The sequence below is a fragment of the Mesitornis unicolor genome, unplaced genomic scaffold, assembly GCF_000695765.1.
Source record: "Mesitornis unicolor isolate BGI_N332 unplaced genomic scaffold, ASM69576v1 scaffold26344, whole genome shotgun sequence".
Lineage (NCBI taxonomy): Eukaryota > Metazoa > Chordata > Aves > Mesitornithiformes > Mesitornithidae > Mesitornis > Mesitornis unicolor.
The window spans coordinates 1-19,755 of record NW_010178463.1 but is presented as its reverse complement, the minus strand read 5'-3'; the positions used below and the strand labels follow the sequence as shown (position 1 = coordinate 19,755).

Here is a 19,755-nt window from a genome sequence, read left to right as displayed (position 1 = left end):
GGGTGAAGATGTTGACACAGCTACCTGTGAAGCAATGGCGTTCAAATAGCATCCACAATACTAATTTGCTGGGTGTTTACAAAGTCTTAAATGGGAGCCTGGAAAACTTATTTCGGTGTCCACAGAATATGACTGGAAGTTCTGGTAGCTGGTATTCTACTGCTTCAGATCTTACATACTGAACCTAAGATGTTACTAAAGAAAATTGTAATATTTGCACTGGGACTATCTAATATCTAGGGCACTGAATAATTCAAATCAACACAGACTTCAAGGTGCCAGCATCTCAGAAATGTGATTTATTTACATTAGTACTTAGGTAAAATGTTTCTGTTAATGCCATCCTGAACAGAACACAGAAGCTCCCATCTTTTAGAAGTGTTTTCAGCAAGTGAGCTGTATGTTTAAGCAGCTAACACTGGATGACATCTATTTGTTCAGACAAGTTCTACATTTTTGGCCCAAAAGTCAAGTTATACATTCTGCAGAAACTCATATGGCAATCAAAAAAAAAGCAGAGGGGCAGCACAGGTGCATCTATCAGCAAAAGTTAGCATTTTTACTCAGCTGAAACCCAGAAATAGCATGATTTTTTTCAGCACTGTTTATTTTTCCTCAGTGTTCACAAATGTCTTGACTCTATAATGGAAACTCTTCAGTGACCAAGACTGTCCTGCAATATTTTTCTCCTTTTCATCTTTATGAAGCTGTTGTTCTGTTGGGCAGCCATCAGATTTATTGCAAAATTGGTAACTAGGAAAATGAAAAAGGATGAGGAAGTCTTCACCTGACCAAATATCCCGCTTTCTCTCCCTCCACACACTGTCCTGACTAAAACTATGTACTTTTTGCCTCACAATGCCTAAATTTGCTCTAAAGTTTGACTGTCAGGTGAATGGTACACAAAACTGGACAATGCTCTTGAAAAAATGAGCAAGATTTGTAACAGCTTTTGCAGTCAGGTGGCTTCTATCTGCTGCACATTTGGTAAGGCTGGCAAGAGCTGACTGAGTAGGGTACAGCTGAGTAGTAAAGTTTAATCATGGTTCTAGGACAAACTGTGCTTTACAAAAGCCTTAGAAGGTGGCGTGAAGTGAAAAGAAGGGCTGATGTGTTCGCACCATGAACTGTGTGGAGTGTTACTAAAATAGTGTCTTTGTGCCACACAAGATGTAGAAGTGGATGTGGACTATACAGTAAAACTACCCTGGTCAGTCTGGACTCAACAAACAAATGAATATTTTGCTTTTTTATTCTGGGCTGGGGCAGGGCAGGGTGGGGTGGGGCGGGGGGTGGTGGGATGAGGGGCAGTTACACAAATTCTTCATTTAAATGCTTTGTAGTTATCTGCTGCTGTTCACCCAGCTCTCCTCTGTCTCCTGGCACTCCTTGTTTTGCCAGGTCTTGGCTTCTTTTAAGACTTAGGCAGCCTTGCTTTTTAAGTGCTCACTTCTCAGTGGGACCATGGAGGCAATCCACTGACCGGTGCGCTTCTTAGCCTCTTCCCATGTGTAGCAGGGCATGTAGCCAAAATCCTTCTGTGCTTTTCTATAAGAGAAGGTAAATGGGGTGTTCAGTAGCGTGACCAGGTGTCGGTTGGTGGAGGGGATGTATCTGACAAAGGGCCTGAGCAAGAAGCTCACGATCTCCAGCAGCAGCGAGAAGTAATACAGCATTGTCAGAGGCATGGGGAGCTGGGGCTCGATTCCAAACCCCAGGTCCCTGGTCAGCTCATAATTTAGATCTGCGTAGCTCATATGAGGAGTGTCATCTGAGATGTAGTAGAACTGGCCCCTGATGTGCTTGGCTTTCTGAGGGACTCGCAGGGCTTTGGCTGCCTGCACATGTGCCCAGGCGATGTTCCCCACATACACGGGGTTCACCAAAGCCTCCTTCCTGGAGAAGCGCAGGTAGACGTTTTTGTTCAACAGACACTTATCCAGGTGACCTTGAAGAAATGGGCATCCTTCTCCAAAAATGTACATGGATCTCAGGGCACAAGTAACCAGCGTGCCACCATCCTTTAGCACCTGGCCATCTGCTTTCAGCACAGAATCCTCTGCCAGTCTCTTACTCTGGGCATAAGGAAATTTTGATATGCTCTCATAAGCTGTACCTTCATCACCATTGAAAATTGGGTCACCTTTGTAGTTTGGGCCTGCCACTTCTATGGTACTGGTATATATGAAGTGCTGGACGTTACAGCGGACACATGCCTCCAGCAGTAGCTGAGTACCTTTGAAAGAGAAACACACAAGTCAGTCTAGAGCTCTCCAAACAGGAAAAAGTGGGCTTTTTCGATCAGGAGCAGCTTCTGTGGCCTAAGCTTGACCAGATCTGCCCTTTTTGCAGCTGGAAGAATCCTATTCTGAACTGGGCAGCACCTTCAATGAAACTGAACCTTCTCTGCATCTGTATTTAAGTGGTGTCAGTGCATCCATCAGACTTAAACAAGGATGAATACTTGGTCTCAGTTAAAGGTTGAGGAGGGTTTTTTTAATGTCAAGAATCAAATTTTGCTCTTAGGTTAGCACGGATACTGACCAGATTCAGAACCTCATGCCTGTTTGTTTGTTTGATTGACTTGACTTAAGGCCAAAAATCTTCAGAAGCTGCCCCTCTCATTAGGTACCATCCATTCTGCATGCTGAAGTACCTGTTTTCCACCCGCCTTTTGGGTGGTTTGCTAAGCAGGGACAGAATTAATGTGGGACCTGAAGGTTTATTCCAAAAGCAGCTTCACTCAGTGGGAGTCTATCCACTATTCAGCTGGCTTCACAGGAGGGCTGAAAGAAAGAGTTTCTGGCAGAACAACGCATGATACCATGTAGTCAAAAACCAGAGTGATGTGCAGTGAGCAAAGTGATACCTGTGTATGCATGCCTCCTTTTTGGACATACTAGGTTTTTTACTTGCAGTTATACAGGATTTCTTACTTTTAAAATCCTATCATAATGCTTTCATCAAGGGGAGCAGAGATAAACTGGCAAGTTCAAGGTCTTTCAAATAGCCAAGCAGGTTAAGATAGGAAAGCACATTCAAGGAGGAAATAAATACTTTAATAAATTGTGTTATTTAATTGCATGTAGACTATTTTATATTTTTTTCTGAGCTTTGAGGCAAAAATTGCCTTACTTATGCATGGTATAATGGAAGACATTATGTGTGACAGAGCCAGTGACTTTGGAACAAAAGATACAGCTCAAAGACATTGGAAAATGTCTTTGGCAAAGGAACATTAAATGAAAAGAACTGATACGGTATCAGAAGGACGTTATCTAAAATCTAGGGGATAAAATCAAACACTATCAGTGAGACACATAGATAAACTAATAATCCTGCTCAGTCTGTTACAACAACAAATAAAGGCAGCACAATGCAGAGCAGGCTAGCATTGCTAAAGAGTATATAATGAATAAAAGAGGTCCAGACGACCAAGGAATATTGGCAGCAAAATACAGACCCATTAATGAGTGAAAAATGGGAAGAATTATTGAACTGAATATGGTTAGGGCACCAAAACTCCTTTTTTCAAGCTTGAACAACATAAAAATAGAAATAAGTTGAAACAAATGGAAAATAAATCTGGATGAGGCTTTAAGAAGCATTAAAGAAGTGCAAAGAAAAAAAGGTTACCAGAAACAGATTCATATGAAAAGTGAGTTCATGCAAGTCAATATATTTAGGTAACATACAAGCCAGGGTCATCTGGAAAATCAATTGATTAATAAAATATATTATTTTTAAAATTAATAGCTTAATTCCTGCCATCAGTGCTGTTTAGAAAGTGAAGGAAAGTAATGAAGTGCAGAAGGGCTAGATAAAATCAAATGACATCACAAGTTTTAAGAAAAGAAAACATAAAATTATCTTGACAGTTGGTATCTGTTCAAGATCAATTTCACCTAAATAAAATGAGTTTTATTTGAAAATCAAAGCTGCATGTAAAAAATGAAAAGGTTCTTACAGTAATGGAAATTTGAGCATTTTTTGCATGGTGTGTAATAAAGTAAATCTTCCATGGAGCAGGTCTCCAAGTTTTGCTTGCACACAGAGCCCTTCTGGCTGTGGATATGATTCACAGAGGGTATTTTTGTTTGGATTATATTTAATTATTTTCTTAATTCCCTTTCTCCTGAAAATTTGCTTTTCTTCCCTCCCTAAAAGGGTATTTTTGCTCTAAGGCCTTGTGTGGCATGTGAGACAGAGGAATGCTTTGCATCGTGACCAGTTTAACTTGTTTCTTCTGTCCTGGTTTGTGAACATACTCATCTGGTTCCTTCACACATTTGTATTTTAAAGGTTCTGTTTTCTAGGAGAAACAAAACTTTAATCCTGCAAGTCTATGAAGTACCTCACATTGTCTTGGCTGGTCAGAAAACCAGAAGAGCATCAGAATGGAAATAAAGGAAAATAAGGAAGAGGACTGCAGTATTTACTGACCAGCCTTAGGGTCAGTTTGCTCTAGAAGCAGGACTGGTGTGTGCTTTGATTCTATCCAACGTTATCAGCTGACCCGCACTGGCCCAGTGGGCTTATTTTAGCTGGCAGACTCTGCTGAGGGGGGATCTGAAAGATTTATGAGAGCCTACATACTTTGTGCTTAAGTCTAAACCTGCCAAAAGGAACAATTGGGCAGACTTAAATAAACTTTCTGACTTCAGCTCAGAACTAGAGTGCTTTTGGAAAAATTTGTTCTTTGTTTGGAGTTTTGATTGTTCTCTTTTCATTATTTTTTCCCCCCCCACACACAAGGAGTACAGTCATCAAGAAAGATGACAAAAAACTTAACAAATCTTAACAAAAGCTTAACAAATCTTCTTCCTGAACTACCACGCCTGTATGTTTATTTTTCATACTACCCAATGCACAGGTTTACAGGAAATTGCCTTTCTGCTCTTCCCTCCTGGCATGGACCTAAGAAGCTGCCTGCTGGGCTCTAATTTGTGGTCACTGACAATTTGTGGTTTTGACTAAGTGGAAATGAAAGGGTTCAGAAGCTGAATGTACAGGCAATGAGCCAGGCTAAAACAACCAAAATGCCACTTCACTCTTTTTAAGGTGTGTGTAAGAGGCAAGTCAGCTACAAAGAACGCTCTTTTGCTGCAGCAGTGCAGCCAAGGAGGTCTGTGTGCATGCAGGTTAGGTGGTACCAGTTCTTTGAAAGGCACAGAGGGTTTTGAGATCACAAGGAGGGGGATGAAGTTGTTCTTTTAGGAAATATTTACATTTCCTGGCAGCTGATGACATGCAGGCAATGCCTAAGCCAAAAGATTTCCCCTTTCATCTGATCTTTTAATGAAGAACAGGGGCTCTTTAGTAGAAAGGGAGATCCCACTACTGAGTGAGAAGTCCTTGAAATGCCTCCTTCCCATAGCCTTGAGCTTGCCGAGGGATTTTTACTGGTAAACTGAAGACGGAAGAGCACCTGCTCTTCTGAACTGCATTCATGCATACGCAGACATAACAGCAAATGGGAGGAAAAGTAGAAGAGAGGGAAGGAAAAGGAGAAGATGAGGAAGAAAAAGGACAGGAAACAGAGAGCCATAGGGTCTGGGAAATCAGCAATACAAGTTTGCTGTCATTGCAGCCAAAGCCTGTAGAGTTTGTAAATATTCAAGTATGTACACAGGCGCTGATGCTATATGGAGAGGGAGAATAAGAAATTATTTTCTCAAAAGTGCACTGGGATTTCAAAGGCGAATTGCTTCCAGAAAGGTCCACTGAGCATGGGATTATGGCTGTCCCCACTGAAGGCAGAGCTTGTGCAGACCTCAGGACAGGCGTGTGTGAGTGCTGACAAGAATGAATGATCCTGCAGAGCTCTGCCATGGAAAACTGATGCATGTTCGATGTGAAGAGGGACAGAGTGCCATAGAACTGCACATATGCATGTTTTACATTCACAGGTACAGCTGTGCAAGACGCAGAGCAAACCTAGCTCAAAAAACCCCCAGGTCAGGTGGTCCCTTTTCTGAGCAGATGATGATCAGGACACAATAGACATGGCTTTGAGAAAGGTGCTCACCTGTTACGTTGACTTCCCAGAGCAGCTGCTTCTCTACAAGGCCCAAGGTGTCAATGATGGAAGCTGTGTGGATGATGAGGGAGACCCCCTGACAGGCACGGTGCAGGAACGGCACATCTCGGATGTCCCCTTCCAGGATTTTCACCTCTGTCTTACCCTGGAACTCTGCAAGGGCAGCAGAAAGCAAAGCAGAATACCTTACAGACAACCTAAGAAGGGCACTGAAAGGAGTGGTGAAGGGCCTTGTGGATGTTGATACTACGCCTGGGAGATGCTGACCACTCAGGTACGGGTGTGATATTTTAAGGCTGGCAAAACAGAAAGCATTTTCCAATGACTATATTGTCAACTGCTAATTACAGTGTTAGAGAAGTCTATATTGCATTACTTACTGTATTTCTGGAGCCGCTATTCAATATGCTTCTTTTAAAAAAAAAAAAAAGATAAATCTTTCCCACTGCTAGCCAGGGCCTGAAGCTTCCTTCAGGTGTGACTGTTTTAAAGTTCACAGGGGGAGTAGCTTTAGCTATACATGTTCTGGTGACTGGCTATTTGTAAAAGTGTTAACACAAGTATACCAAACAGCCAGGCACGGCATGCTCCTGTTTTCAAGGTGATGAAAACTGTGATCTCTCTCCACCCACAGCATGTGTGCACAGAGTTGTGCTCACACCTATATCCTGCCCCTTGACCTTCCCTGCATTGCTGCTCTTCTAATACATTACTTACAGTTCTGACACATCTTTTTTTACTGCACCTTCTCTAATTCCAGCTCTGGCTCCATTTCAGCGCCTGTGTTGTGGGGTCATTTTTAGCATGTGCATCCTTCTGGTCCAAATCTGAACCCTCAAGGCTTCTCTCCTGAGCTACCTCAGCCTTGACTTGCTTTAACTGGTGCTTTTTAAGCCCCTTTCCTTCCCAGCAGCTAATGTGCATGACCCTGGTGCAGTTCTTCTGGGCAGAAGCATCCCTATATACAGCCCAGAGCTACACTAACAAAATCGAGCTGGCACAGGCTGATCATCTGGTGAAAGTTACAGTCCAAGGAGATGCTGCTCTCCTGGGAGGTCTGCTGGCCTGGCTGCAGCTGTGTCACGGGAGAGGAGAGGACTTTCTCAGCACGACTTACAGCTTTTTAGGACGTGGTGTCACTACAGTCTCTGCCGTGGCTGCACTAGAGGGCTCCCCAGGCACAGCTACGGGGAAGGGGCTCTGTAGCACAAGCAGATGATGCTCTGTCTTCTAGCATGATCACACGCCCATTTTAGAAAAGAGAAGGACCTGATTAATTTATACAGCTTTGAGCCTCAGCCGTGACTGAAATCTCATGTATCCGAGCACTTTGTCATCAGACTCGAAGTACGCAGTATTTCATCCCATGTCTTTAATGGAGAAACATGGAGAGAGACATCTGCTGGGATCTGGAACTGAGTGAAAGCATGTCTTAAGATGGTTTTATCTCATTATCTCTGTAGTGCACTAGAACGTAATCCTGTATTAATTTAAAAATTTTTCGAATGCAACAGACTTGAGGTTCTTTTTGTTATCACAGTCAGTTGGTCTGAGATGTGAAATGGGAGCCTAAATGCTCAAAATTTACAAAACTGTTACAGAATCTAGAGTTACTGCCCTCCCAGTACAGTCACTGCCACATGCTCTCTTATGGCCCTTTTTTTTTATTTTACAGAGTGCATTCATTTCCTAGAGCTCCATTTCCAGAAGGTTTACACTGACCTCTACTTGTATGGATGCAAAAGTGTCAGACTATGGAGCTAGACTTTTTGTTAAGCACCAGAAATCAGCACATTGATCTCATTTTGCTCTGGGGAAAGAGGAAAACTACAGGTGAGCTTGGGAGCAGAGAGAGAGGAAAGAAGAAATGACTGGCAGACAGTGGTTTCAGTTTGAGATGGGCAGCAGAGAAAAATTTGATTTCCATCTGCACAAACCATTGCCCAGGCATCCCAAAAGCATGTGTGTGTCAGGCAGAAGGGGGAGGGAGAGAATAAATTCAATTCAGCTCTCTATTTTTGCATACGGTGATGATGAGAAAGTACCTACCCACTAGGAGAGCCACTTTTACTTCACCAATGGTTTCTGTGTCCTCTGAGCTGTAAGCAATGCTCCCTGCTTGCTACAGGGTAGTTTTTGCTTGGAAATGCGATGATCACTCAATAAAACTCCATGTTCTGCTGTGAGCAGTGTCTGACTTGGCAATCCAGTCAGACTATTTGCCCTAAACTGTCTTTCTCTTTTCTGTGTGTTGTTTCAAGTTCAAGCAAACAGCAATGTCTGTGAGACTTAACTTGAATTTCTGAGTGCTCTTTTATAGAGAACTTAACAGCTGAGGGGTGGGTGGTGGGGAATAGCACTCCTTATGAGCGATCTCCACTTTCCTGGTTAACTGGGTGGTTCATTAAAATGGTCTACTTTGTATATTCATAGGAGAAAATTAAAAATTGCATCTTATTTTGATTTGTAAAGGATAAAGGAATTTATTGGCTTCTTTAGCCCAGGGAAGCTGAGATGTTTATTCTGTTCCCATTTCAGCTACTGGGATGTTCTGTTGCTACTCTGCCTTTCTGTTTTGAATGCAGTGATAAAGGCAAATGAATGTCTGCAACGTTGAGCAAAAAAACAGGAGAGACTTTCCCAGAGCAGGAACTTTCCCCTAGCAGAAAAAAACCCAAAACCATTCCTTCTCCCTCTACTTTCCTTCTACTTCGGATCAGTACTGGGCGAGCCAAGCAAAAACACTCAGTGCTCAAGTATCACACAATCTAGAAATGTCTGTCTCTAAAAAATGTCATGAAAGGAGTGTTCAGAGTCAGAGGTAGGAGATGTACGGAGCGATGAGACAAGGGGGACTCAATGCTTTGAGATGGTGAGAAATCCTCTTGAGAGCAACCTAGGGGTTTCCAACTTTTCCAGAACTGTCGGTGCAACAGTGAACAAGAAAAGAGTTTCATAAATGGAAGCACTGGAAAGGCAAAAATATAAATCTGAAGTGGAGATGGGAGGTGGGAAACCCAGGGCACCAAACTACCATGTTCAACATGATGTTTATTCTCAACCACACAGTGTAACTGGGTAGACTCCAGCTCACAGCACTTAACATTGATTGGATCATCCTGGACTCCCTAGGGCTGTGGAAGACCACAAATGCTACTGTTTTACGCAGACTGAGTACAGTGGTCAAGTTCTCAGCAGGCAACTTGCTTGGACAAAAGAGGAATGTCCCTGAGTGTCTCCTGGCACAAAGAGCTGTAACTTGCTCTATGCCCTACTACCCACAGCCCTGACTCTGCAAAGACATTGCAAGTAAAAGGTGCTCAAGAGCTTAGTGAGGAAGAAAACTACTCAGCTCTGCTCCTGCCTATTCAAGAAATCCAAACATGTTAGCAAGTAAAAGTTCCTGCAGTAAAAATAATGCAGGTCTGATGATTCCAGCCCAGAATTGGTAATAGGAGTCACTGTGCTGGAGAAGGCCTTGAAAGGGAATGGCAGGACAATATTTCAGGTAGTCCTGAGCACAAGCACTTGCAGTACACTTGAAGAGATGTAGCTATAGAGGCTGAAACAGACAGAGGGACTGTCAAAGTGCAAGGGCTCAGGGCAGTTCAAACATATCTGAAATCCCAGCTTGCTGTTCCTATGACCTCTCTGCTGGGGAGAAAAAACTCTGACAATTGGTTTTTACCTTCATCATGTGCTGGTCAGATAGGCAGCAGGAGTGTTGAAATAATAGGAGAGGGAGCGTCTGGGCAGTGTTCAGTGGAGAAGGAGGGAGGATAAGGAAAGAGGGCACAGAGCTTTCCTATTAACAAAAAAGGAACAACAAAGCCTTTGCTACAGTCCAGCCAAGATTGTGCTCACACCAAGAGTTGTTTTCATTCCCCAGGAAGCTTCATTATCCCTACAAAGCTCTCCTGGCCCCAGGCAGTGCCAATGCTTCTGCCACCACCCTGCTGCATCAGTACTAAACCACATACACTCCTGCTTCTGCTGCCAGTGCTTCCACCTCTGCTGCAGCTGCAGGTTTTGTCAATGTGGGAACTGCCTGGGAAGCAGAGCAAGAAGGGCTGCTGCAAGGCTCCCAGGCATTTAGCAAATCCTCAGTGAAACTGAGATTTGACGAGGAGGAAGTCTGAGTTGTATAAAACCATTCTAAAAGTGTGTGCAATTTGCCCCAGGTTTATGGTGTACTGTTATTCTTCTTTGATGACACTTAAAATCACTATAGAAAGATTGTGGCTCTTTAGCAAATTGTATGGGGATATTCCATAAAAATTCCCATATAGTTGTCTGTATAAGGAATAATAGCCTTGAGGCTAAGATGTGATGGAGGAAAGCATTGTCAAGTAAATGTCTGTGATGTAGGCACTTAAGAAATTAACTGAATTTAGGCTCCTATGTGTCTTTTTATGGATGTGCTCAGGATCCCAGGAAAGGAGACATTTAAAATATAATACTCTGAGCTGCTTTCCTCATCACAGATTGTTTCTGACACTGGGCATACCACTCTTCTATGCTGACTCCAGTCCATTCAAGAAGCCAGAGTCCTGACTTGCCCTTTGCTAATGGGTCCTGTCTCTTCACAAAAGGGTTCGATAATAGTAACAACAAATTTTTAAGATACCTCATCACAACACTCAGCCAGTAGATCACTGTTATCCAAACTAATCACAGAGTGAAGAAAACCATTAACATTTGTCCCCACAACTTTGCCACTCCCTTCTAGACCAGCACATCAGAGCCCAGGATGGTATGCTCTGGCTTACACCAGAGCATCCCCCCCACACCCCTAGTATAGCAGTGTTTGCATTTCCCTTCCCCCCCCAGCAGAACTGTGAGATTTTTGCACTGATTTTGCTCTGTGGGTTTTGATGTCATAGAAGCCAGGCTGAAGGCAACCTATTTACTGCATAGTAGATAGGTCTCGATTCTGATCTAGAGAAGCCTTACAGTCTGGTGAAGAAAATTCTTGCTTTTACATTTTACATCCTATTTCTGTGCTGGAGGGAGAGGGAGGGATAAAGCAAGACTTCCTTGAAATAAAACTTTCATCTGTAAAGCTGGGTTTGGGTGGGAGGTAAAGACCTCCATGCTATGCACTTGAGACAACAGCACATATACTCACAACACACAGTCCTTGCAAAATGGTACTTACTTCCAAATCTTCCGAGTGCTTCATTGCTAAAGGCTTTGTCCAGCAGGCGGATCTCAGCCAGCGCCTCCTCTTCTTCCAACAGCAAGTGGACAATCCTTTGGCCAAGAAATCCTCCTGCTCCTGTCACCAGGCAGTTTACCCCAGCCAGTGACATTGCTCTGCGTTGCTCCTTGGTGGTGAACTGGCTCTCCCTTGAGCTTAGACTGGCTTGTTCACCTCCTGCCTGAGGAAATGAGCACATAACATCAATCTCTGGAGTCTTTACAAAACACAGGGTGTTACAGAAAGAGAGAGTACTGAAAAACAAACTCTAGCCCCTACATCAAACAGCAATTTTTAAAGCATGTCTTACTTTTGCTAGCTATTCCTATTCAGAAGTAGCCTACACATTTTTTCCATGCATGGAAAAAAACTATTTACAAACGATTACAAATTGAAAAAAATTAACAAATCTGAAAATGCTCAAAATCAACTTCAACTCCAAACAAACCTCACAAAAGTCTGCCTCAGTTCTTGGTTCCACCTCTCTAGCACTCAGAAGACTGCGGGGGAGATTTGCCTGTATTTATATACTGCAGAGCACCACCTCGGTCATTTTGCTTCCCCTCCCTCTCCTGTGCCTCTTTTGCTGCAAGCGAATGTGGTGCTTCCACCCCTCCTCTCTCAAAGAGGAAGGCTCTGGATACAGCGAGGTCTGAGCCCCTGCCTACATGTGGTCCTGCGTGTCTAAATCCTCATGCTGATAATTCTCTGTAGCTGTGCTTGCTTGTGCAATACAGTGTTAATATGAAGGGAGAGAGCACTATAATTAAATTTAAATAGCAGGAGTAGCTGTTTATAACAGTTTTGAGCATTAGACTCTACTGCTGTAGGGTTTTTTTAATACTGGGCTCCCCATTATAGCATGGGTTTCTCACTCTCTCTGTGTGAGACTGAAAATTAACCTCTGGGATTTTCTATTTGTTCAGTGTCCTCAAGGCATTCAAAGTGATGAAATGGTCTAATGTACAGACTGGCTAAATTAAAGCTGTTGGAGAAAAAGATTCACCCCTGAAATGTCTAGAGTGAGAGTACCTAGTTAAAATAATGTTGTGGCTGGGTCTTTGTACCTTTGCAGCCAACTGTGCTATTGCTTTTAACATCTCAAAAAATACAGAGAAAATGCCCAGGTATTTCTCCCTAGGGTTTCACTCCAGTTCTAGCTAGGCTCTTTTTTGGTGTGAGACCAGGGCAGAGCTTAGGCACTGGCCTGAAGCTCGTAATACCTGCGCTGCCTTCCCAGGTCTCTGTACCCTGACACACTGCCTGGAGCTGTATTTCTCTCCCAAACTGGGACAGTCAGACTTCCCTGCTGATGCAAGATATTAAATAGGCAGCTGTCTTTAGTAAGGTGTGCTGCTATGGGACGTTACAAAGAAGCCCAAGAACACAACTAATTAGGCTGAAATCACTGAAAAGGGGATCACTGACTTCAGGCATAGCTGGTATGAATCTCTAAAAATGCTTTACTTGCATTTGTGCGACTAACTCCTAAACTCCCTTTTTTATTCTATGGTCATGAATTTTGTTCACTCATTAAAGAGAGCCCTGGAGAAAAGCTATAGAAGCAGCAGCCCCTCCACACTGTTATTTAGAGCAAAACTGGGCCTGGAAGTGACAGCAGGAGAGCAAAACCATTTCTGTCTGAGTTGAAAAGAATTTCTAGCTGACACAGATGGCAAAGTTTTGGCAACTGTTTCAATCATAGCGCCCTTGAAAATCCTTCCCTTACCTAAACAAAGCTTTAAAAAAAATGTTATCAGTGCTTCTTTCCTTGGCTTCTCTCAGACAGGACCTTGATGTTGTATGTTCTTATCAGAAGCTGCTGCAAATTAATTTTGCGCAGTGCATGTGCTTTGCAAGGAAAAATAACTGACCAAAGCCTGCTGCTGCAACTGATGTTCTCTGAATCAGTGCTTCTTTTTTACTTTCAGAAAGGAAATAAAATGCCTTAAAATGGCATTATAATAACAGACCATACAGCATAGCCTCTTAGGATAGAAAACATTTTCCTGCACCAAGAAGCTTGCCCATTAGAATGCTCAAGTTTAACAGGAGTAGCGCTTTATATGAGCATCTGAGTGATGCCTAGATGACTGTAGGGAGATTTATTGCTGCTGTGCTTTTGTTTTCTTAGGCACTACTGGGCCAAATGCTTGGCATAGTTTGAAGGAGTTTTATACATCGCCACACACTTCATGCAAACTGCAGCTTATGGATGTCAGGGATCAGACAGCAACAGTTTGCTCAGTTCAAGCGTAGACCTGCTGGTGCCTCCTGCAGTTTCTCCCAGAGACAGCTTTTTCACCTTCTGTTTCTTCTTGAGTCTGCTCTGTGGGGTTGCTGGGTGGTGTGACAGCTCCTCTGCGCTGCAGACAAGGCTGGCTCTGGTGTTCTCTGAAGCACACAGAGACAGATGCTGGAATGGGGTATACACTCCAGAGCAATGCAATGACCAATGAGGCCAGAGGACACCAGATCCCTGACCACCAGGAACGACTTGAAGAAGTTCAGAGCTATTGCACAGGTTTGGTATTTGCAGACTAAAAATGTAATTTGGCAGCATCTAAAAAGTTTACCAACTCTGCATTCTGTGTCAAAGCACAGCCAATTTTTAACTATGTTGTCTTCTCCTCTCTGACTTTATAATAAAATGAGGCCTTCACAATCTGGTATTTTGCTGATGTACACAGAGGTGGATGGTGTAGAATGGGCTGCACGTCTCAGAGTATCATTTTAGGAAATCAGAGCTGGCCAATTTTGGCTTGTATTGCCAAATTGCTATACATGGACTAAGTGCATAGCTTAGTACATGTGCATTCCACTATGTCCCATCACACCTGTGTGCCCAATCCACTGATCCAGGAACAGTGTTGACCCTCTGGCTTTATTGGTGTTTACTGTGATAGAGATACTTTGGGGCAATGGCTAGCTGGTGTTAGGAGAACATATTTTCTTAGCCTCGTCATAAGGAGAAAAAGGGATTGGGGGGTTGTAGTGGAGATGAGAAGACAGTAAGAGAGAAACTGTAAAGGGAAAATTCCCAGCAGCATTGAGAACAATCTGAACCATGGCACTGGAATGAATAAATACAATCACATTGCAGAGCACAGAAGTTCTAGGTAGGATAATATATACTTTTACAGAGAGCAATGCTGTTTAATTGTGTAATCAGACAAAAGAAACTATCTGAGAGTAAGAAGAGAACAGATCCTTTTGTCCAGAAATGAAGTCTGATTTAGGAAAGGGGTTTCTGGAATATGCCATGTTGCCCAGACTGATAAGAAAACTTGTTTAACTGGATCTTTTGCTGTCTAAATATAAAGCAATTGTGGCCAAAAAGCCAAAAAAATCCAAGTACTTTTCATGTGAAAAATTAATGTGTTTCTTACCATCATATGCCTGTAAGCTCAAAAAACCTGGATGCTGACAGGTCTGGGAAAGAAGGTGTACTTTGAGATGCAGATTTACTCAAGGAAAGCTTCTGCCCTTCAGGGTGTGAGACACTGTTCCCTCCTGGAAACACTTCCCTCTCTCTTCTGGTTACACATTGACAAGAGGCAACAAAATTTAAATAACTAACATTTGGAGAGCTGTGCTGAAACAAATTCTGAATAAGTACAACTTCTCATAGTGGGGAACAGTTTTAAGATACTTTAACAAAGTTATGAAGATATTCACCTTAAGAGGCCTCCATGTTTCTGTGTATTCAAAGCTGACAAAGAAAACATCTCCTATTTAAGTAGGACCAAAATTCTTCTGGTAGAAGAGAGAAAGTAATTGTAAACTTTTCTTACCTGATCTTCAAGTTCAGGAAGTCTTACTTGTAGTATTCTTTGCTATATTAGACAGCACGTGAGTTGGGCAATTAACTAGAAAAAACATTTAGTCTCACTTTCCGTTTAGTTTTAGGCAGAACTGTGTTTCTTCAACTGAAATTGATGAGTGAATTATATATTTAAGGGCTGTAGGAATTGGCACCATATGTCAAAGGAAAATGTTTCTATTTGAATCCATTTTGTAGATAATCTACCCCTGTAAATAGACTGAATCCCTGTCCCTGTTCCATCCTTCAGGGATGTTGGGAGGCAGCAGGGTTTGAACCCACATGTTTACAATCCCTCTGAGCACAGTTTTGGTTTGTTGGTTTGGGTTTTTTTAAGATATGACGTTGTTTGAATTTGCCTCAGCGATATTTACAACAATCAAATACAGAAAGCAGGACAGAGTGTAGACAAGGGGGCATGAGACTTTGGTATGCATTGTCACAGGCTTAATCTAGATCATAAAAATCCTCCAAAGTCTTGGAAGAATTTCAGGATGGGCTTGTTCAATATGGTCTCAGCCTGGTTGAATCCTGTGATCTCTTCTTTTAAGCTCACTCACCAGATAGCTTTCTTTTATCCTCATAAAATGCTTTCTGCAGCTTCTTTCACAGAGATATAGGTGCTGTCTCTGCAGCTCCATGGTAGTTGATGATGACAACACAACAGTACAGCAGGGTACAGACTTGATATGTGGCTCTTATTTTATGATTCTATGATGTCACCCAACAATTTAGATTGAAAGAGCCTCTGGAGGTCTTTGACCCAAACTCTTCTCAAAGCACTGTGAGATCAGATGGGGTTGCTCAGGACCTTCCCCAGTCAAGCTTTGAATATCCCTAAGGATGGAGGTTTCACGAACTTTCTATTGCAGTGTCTGACCACCCTCATGGTGATTTTTTCCCCACTAATTTTTAACTGGAATTTTCCTCATTGCAATTTGTGCCCATTGCCTATCACCATTTTACTGCACACATCTGAGCAGTTGGGCTGCATCTTCTCTGTTCCCTCCAACTGAGTAGTAAAAGATCGCGAAGTGATCCCCCTGCCCCCTACCTTTAGCCTTCTCAGGACTGAGCACACCCAGTTGCCTCAGACTCTACTTGAACATCCTTGAAGTCTGTCAGAGTGTGCAATGTGGTGTAATTCCTGAGTCTTATCTTCTGGGCTGTCACTCTGCAGGCAAGGTTTATTATTACTGGAACAGAGAGGAAGGCCTCCATGTGAAGGCCTCTGGAAGATCACTGCAGACAATGTTATCTCTGTGAGCAATTCAGGTCTAAACAGAGTGAGCTAACAGGGCTAGCTTCTCTTTTCTGCCTACTGAAGGCCAATTTAAAGTAGGGTTTATGCAGAAGGTCACTTCTTGATAGTGTTGCACGTCAGGGAAGTGAGCACCAGGAGAGCTGCCAGTTGCAAAGCAGGCTATGACAGGAGGTCTGCACTGCTGTGAGCTGGCTCGTTGACCCAGAAAGCCAGCCCACAGGTAGTAGCTTACCCTTGAAACCTCACCTGAAGAGAAGCCGTATCACTTGCCCCCAGGACCCACATGCCTGACTCTGTAGTGGTTCCCCTTTGGTACTAACCACTGTGGCATGATGCTCGAACAAACCTGACCAGCAAAATCTGCCCTTCCCCTTACTCCTGGGGGCATGCAGAACTATCCAAACATACAGGCATTGCCTCAATTTTGGAATACTTGCTTATCTGAAAGGGGAGAAGGGGCTAGGAGGCTATTTTATATCACTGTAGAGTTGAAAAATCAGATAGAAAAATTGCATGTCTGTAAAGGGCCAACAACAAGACACAGGATTTGAGAAAAAGATATTTCAACTCTGTGATGCCGCTCATTCCAAATGCCTGCAGTCCTGGACCCCTACTGACCTTAATTTCACTTGCAAGTGCTCCATGTCTCTTCAAATCTCTCTCCAGGTATAGTGCACTAGACATTCATATCACAGGACTTGCAAATTAGTGGCTTCTGCAAATATTTCTGGTTTAAGTTGTTTTTGCTGTCTTATACAACAAACCTATTGAACAGCTTGATCAATGGCTGCACTTTTTCTGACTACCTTTACTAGGGTTCACATGTCCTTCAGCTCCACCTGCCCTCCTAACTTCCATCCCCAAGCTTCAGTGCCACTTGAAAAACAGAGAAGGTGAGTTACAAGCTGTTTCTTCCAAAGTCATAAAATAAACCATTGTGCTTATTTTCATGATGTGGCATTGTCTTTCTTTAAAAACAGATTTTGATCTCATGGTACTCAAGAATGGTATAAATGAGGCCACCACAAGTCAGCTCAGCTGTGCAGACAACCTCCATCATGATTGTTTCAGTTCCAGCAGATGTCTCTGAGTTTCTTAAGATGGCTTTCCTCCTTGAAAGATTTCCTTCATTATTGTAACAATAGAATTATTTCCAGCATCTTGTTTTGTTGGCTTTAATTGAAAGCTTGAAATCTGGAGTCTGAAGTCAGAGGTGTTCTGGCTCAACAGAGTAGCCTTGAGCAGTATATCCGCTCCAAGGAGCACAGACTGCTGTGAAGAGGTACATATGCAGGCCTGCTATGCCATGCATGGAGCATTGAGAGAGCCTGACTGCAAGTGAAAGGTATCTAAGTGAAATGCAGGTGAGAAATAGATAATTTTTCAGTACCTGGTTAGAAATCCCCAATCAAAAGGGATTTCTTTCACTGTATGTGTGTGTAGAATAAGGAACAAAGACCTTGATGATCGTCTACCAGAGAAGGCACAGTTGAATCACCTGGAGTACTTATATTTTGGGAAAGAGCACATCAGTGGTTTTGGATACTGCAGGATGAGGCACCAGCTGAGAGGGAGAGCCTTGGACAGCAGTTCTGGATTTGGGTGTCTTTTCTCCAGCTCAGCCCCGCTTCGCATGACTCAGCCCTTCCCATTTTTGCAGAACCATGTGGTTAGCACAAAGGAGAAAGAAGAACATAGCTTCAATTATACAAGAAAGGGAGCCTTGCATTCATGTGAAGACAGGGAGGTGCACTAAGCAGAGGAGGTGCCCAGCAAGTTAGCACTTCTTTGGCACAAAGTGACATTTGGCATCCCGTTGCTGCCCAGCATACCTCAGTCATTTTTTTCTGCCCTAAAGTGCCATAGAAGCAGTGGCTGCGCCAGTGAGTCTGGCCTTAAAAATTATTTAAAAGAAAACAGGGTCAGATGTCTTACCAGATATTTTTAATACCACATTGCATTTTTAAAGATGAGGCACATTAGCAGTTTTCATGTGTGTATAGTCCTAGTTTACCTAGCCTAATTTGAAAGACTTGATTGTGCCCAAGTAGTCAAATCAATTAAACTCTTCATGGATATTCAGCTTATTTCCAGTTACACTGGACTCACTGATTTACACACAACATTTGTAACAAAGACCAAATGTGCACACATTTTAAAGAGATCAATTCTATTTACACCCTTACTTGGGCAACATTGTATAAAGATTAAAAACCAAGTATTGGTAAACTCTTCTTAAGGAGAGTAGTTCAGAGTAGGTACTTATGCTGCAGCCTATCAACTCAGACAAACCCCAAGGGACATCTGCTCCAAATAATACAACATCATCAGACTTCTGCCCTGGCTTCAGAACCTTGTCTGCCCTGACTTTGTCTCACCTCTGTTCCCCAGTAGCTCCCTCAGCTCTGGGTAGCAGCAGGTTGCCTTGCTCTCCTCTTCAGGCAGCAAGACAGCAGCTCTGACATGCTCAGCAAAGGTCTGTGACACTCGGAGGCTCATGTAAGTCAGTGACACACAGAAATAATAGTCTAGATGGGGACCAACATTTTTCTGAAGAAAAATAATGGGGAAGGGGAGTTGGTGGGGGACAGAGAGATGGTGAAAGGAGAAAGAATGAGGAAGAAAGAGGAAGGCTAGATGGTGTAACTGAGGATTGTGCTTTAAGGAGTGCTACAGAAAAGGAACCATCCAGGTGAAAGAGAACTAGGAAGGAAGGAAGGAAGGAAGGAAGCAAGGAAGGAAGGAAGGCAAGCTCCTAGTTGTTGTAAAGGACTTACCACCACCAGGTGATGGCAGGTGGGTGACACAGCCAAGGGTGTGCTTCCTCAAGGAGAGGCAAGACCAACATCTCAGGAAAAATAATTGGACAAGGAAGGGATGAGCACACATTTCTGTTATCTTGGCGAGCAAGGGTTTATGGTGCTCTACACTGGCAGCTGCCTCTGCACCATCTTCCGAGAGCAAAGGTCATGGGCTGCTTGGGTGGCGCTGACAGCTCCTTCTTGCTTTGTCAGCCTGCACTGGCCACACTCATCCATGGGCAGAGACCAGGGCACCAGGCGTGTTATTTATGCACTTCCACAAACCTGTGCTATGCTCTGAAAATGCATAGGTCCTGACCACTGCTTCGATGGATGGGTTTGCAGTGCACATTAACTGTGTAGTGAAGGAAGAGGCGCTCTCTTTGGGAAGCACAGGGAGTTGCTTTGGTTACTAGTGATTTAATTTCTCTACATTTAGATTCAGCGGACAATACACACACGTCCCTCACACCATAACGGGTAGCTGGGGCACCTGTTTGCAGGTACTTCTTGTTTCTGTATCTGCTATGAGTACATCCAGGAAAGCCAAGGCTGTGGAAGATATCAGCCACAACACTTACTGCCTGGGGCAGGAAAGAGGCCTGTAACTAGTGGAGTGCCCCAAGG

General features: G+C 43.2%; 1 protein-coding gene across 1 annotated transcript; it reads right to left on the bottom strand.

The window, feature by feature from the left end:
• Nucleotides 1-1,283: 1,283 nt before the first annotated feature.
• On the bottom strand, nt 1,284-11,806 carry LOC104539044 (3 beta-hydroxysteroid dehydrogenase/Delta 5-->4-isomerase-like). Its single transcript, XM_010182469.1, has 4 exons — nt 11,758-11,806; nt 11,199-11,421; nt 6,029-6,193; nt 1,284-2,236 (listed from the first exon to the last, which is right to left on the bottom strand). Exons 2-4 carry the CDS (start codon nt 11,350-11,352, stop codon nt 1,422-1,424), a joined length of 1,134 nt encoding a protein of 377 aa, XP_010180771.1. The 5' UTR covers nt 11,353-11,421; nt 11,758-11,806; the 3' UTR covers nt 1,284-1,421.
• Nucleotides 11,807-19,755: the final 7,949 nt, after the last annotated feature.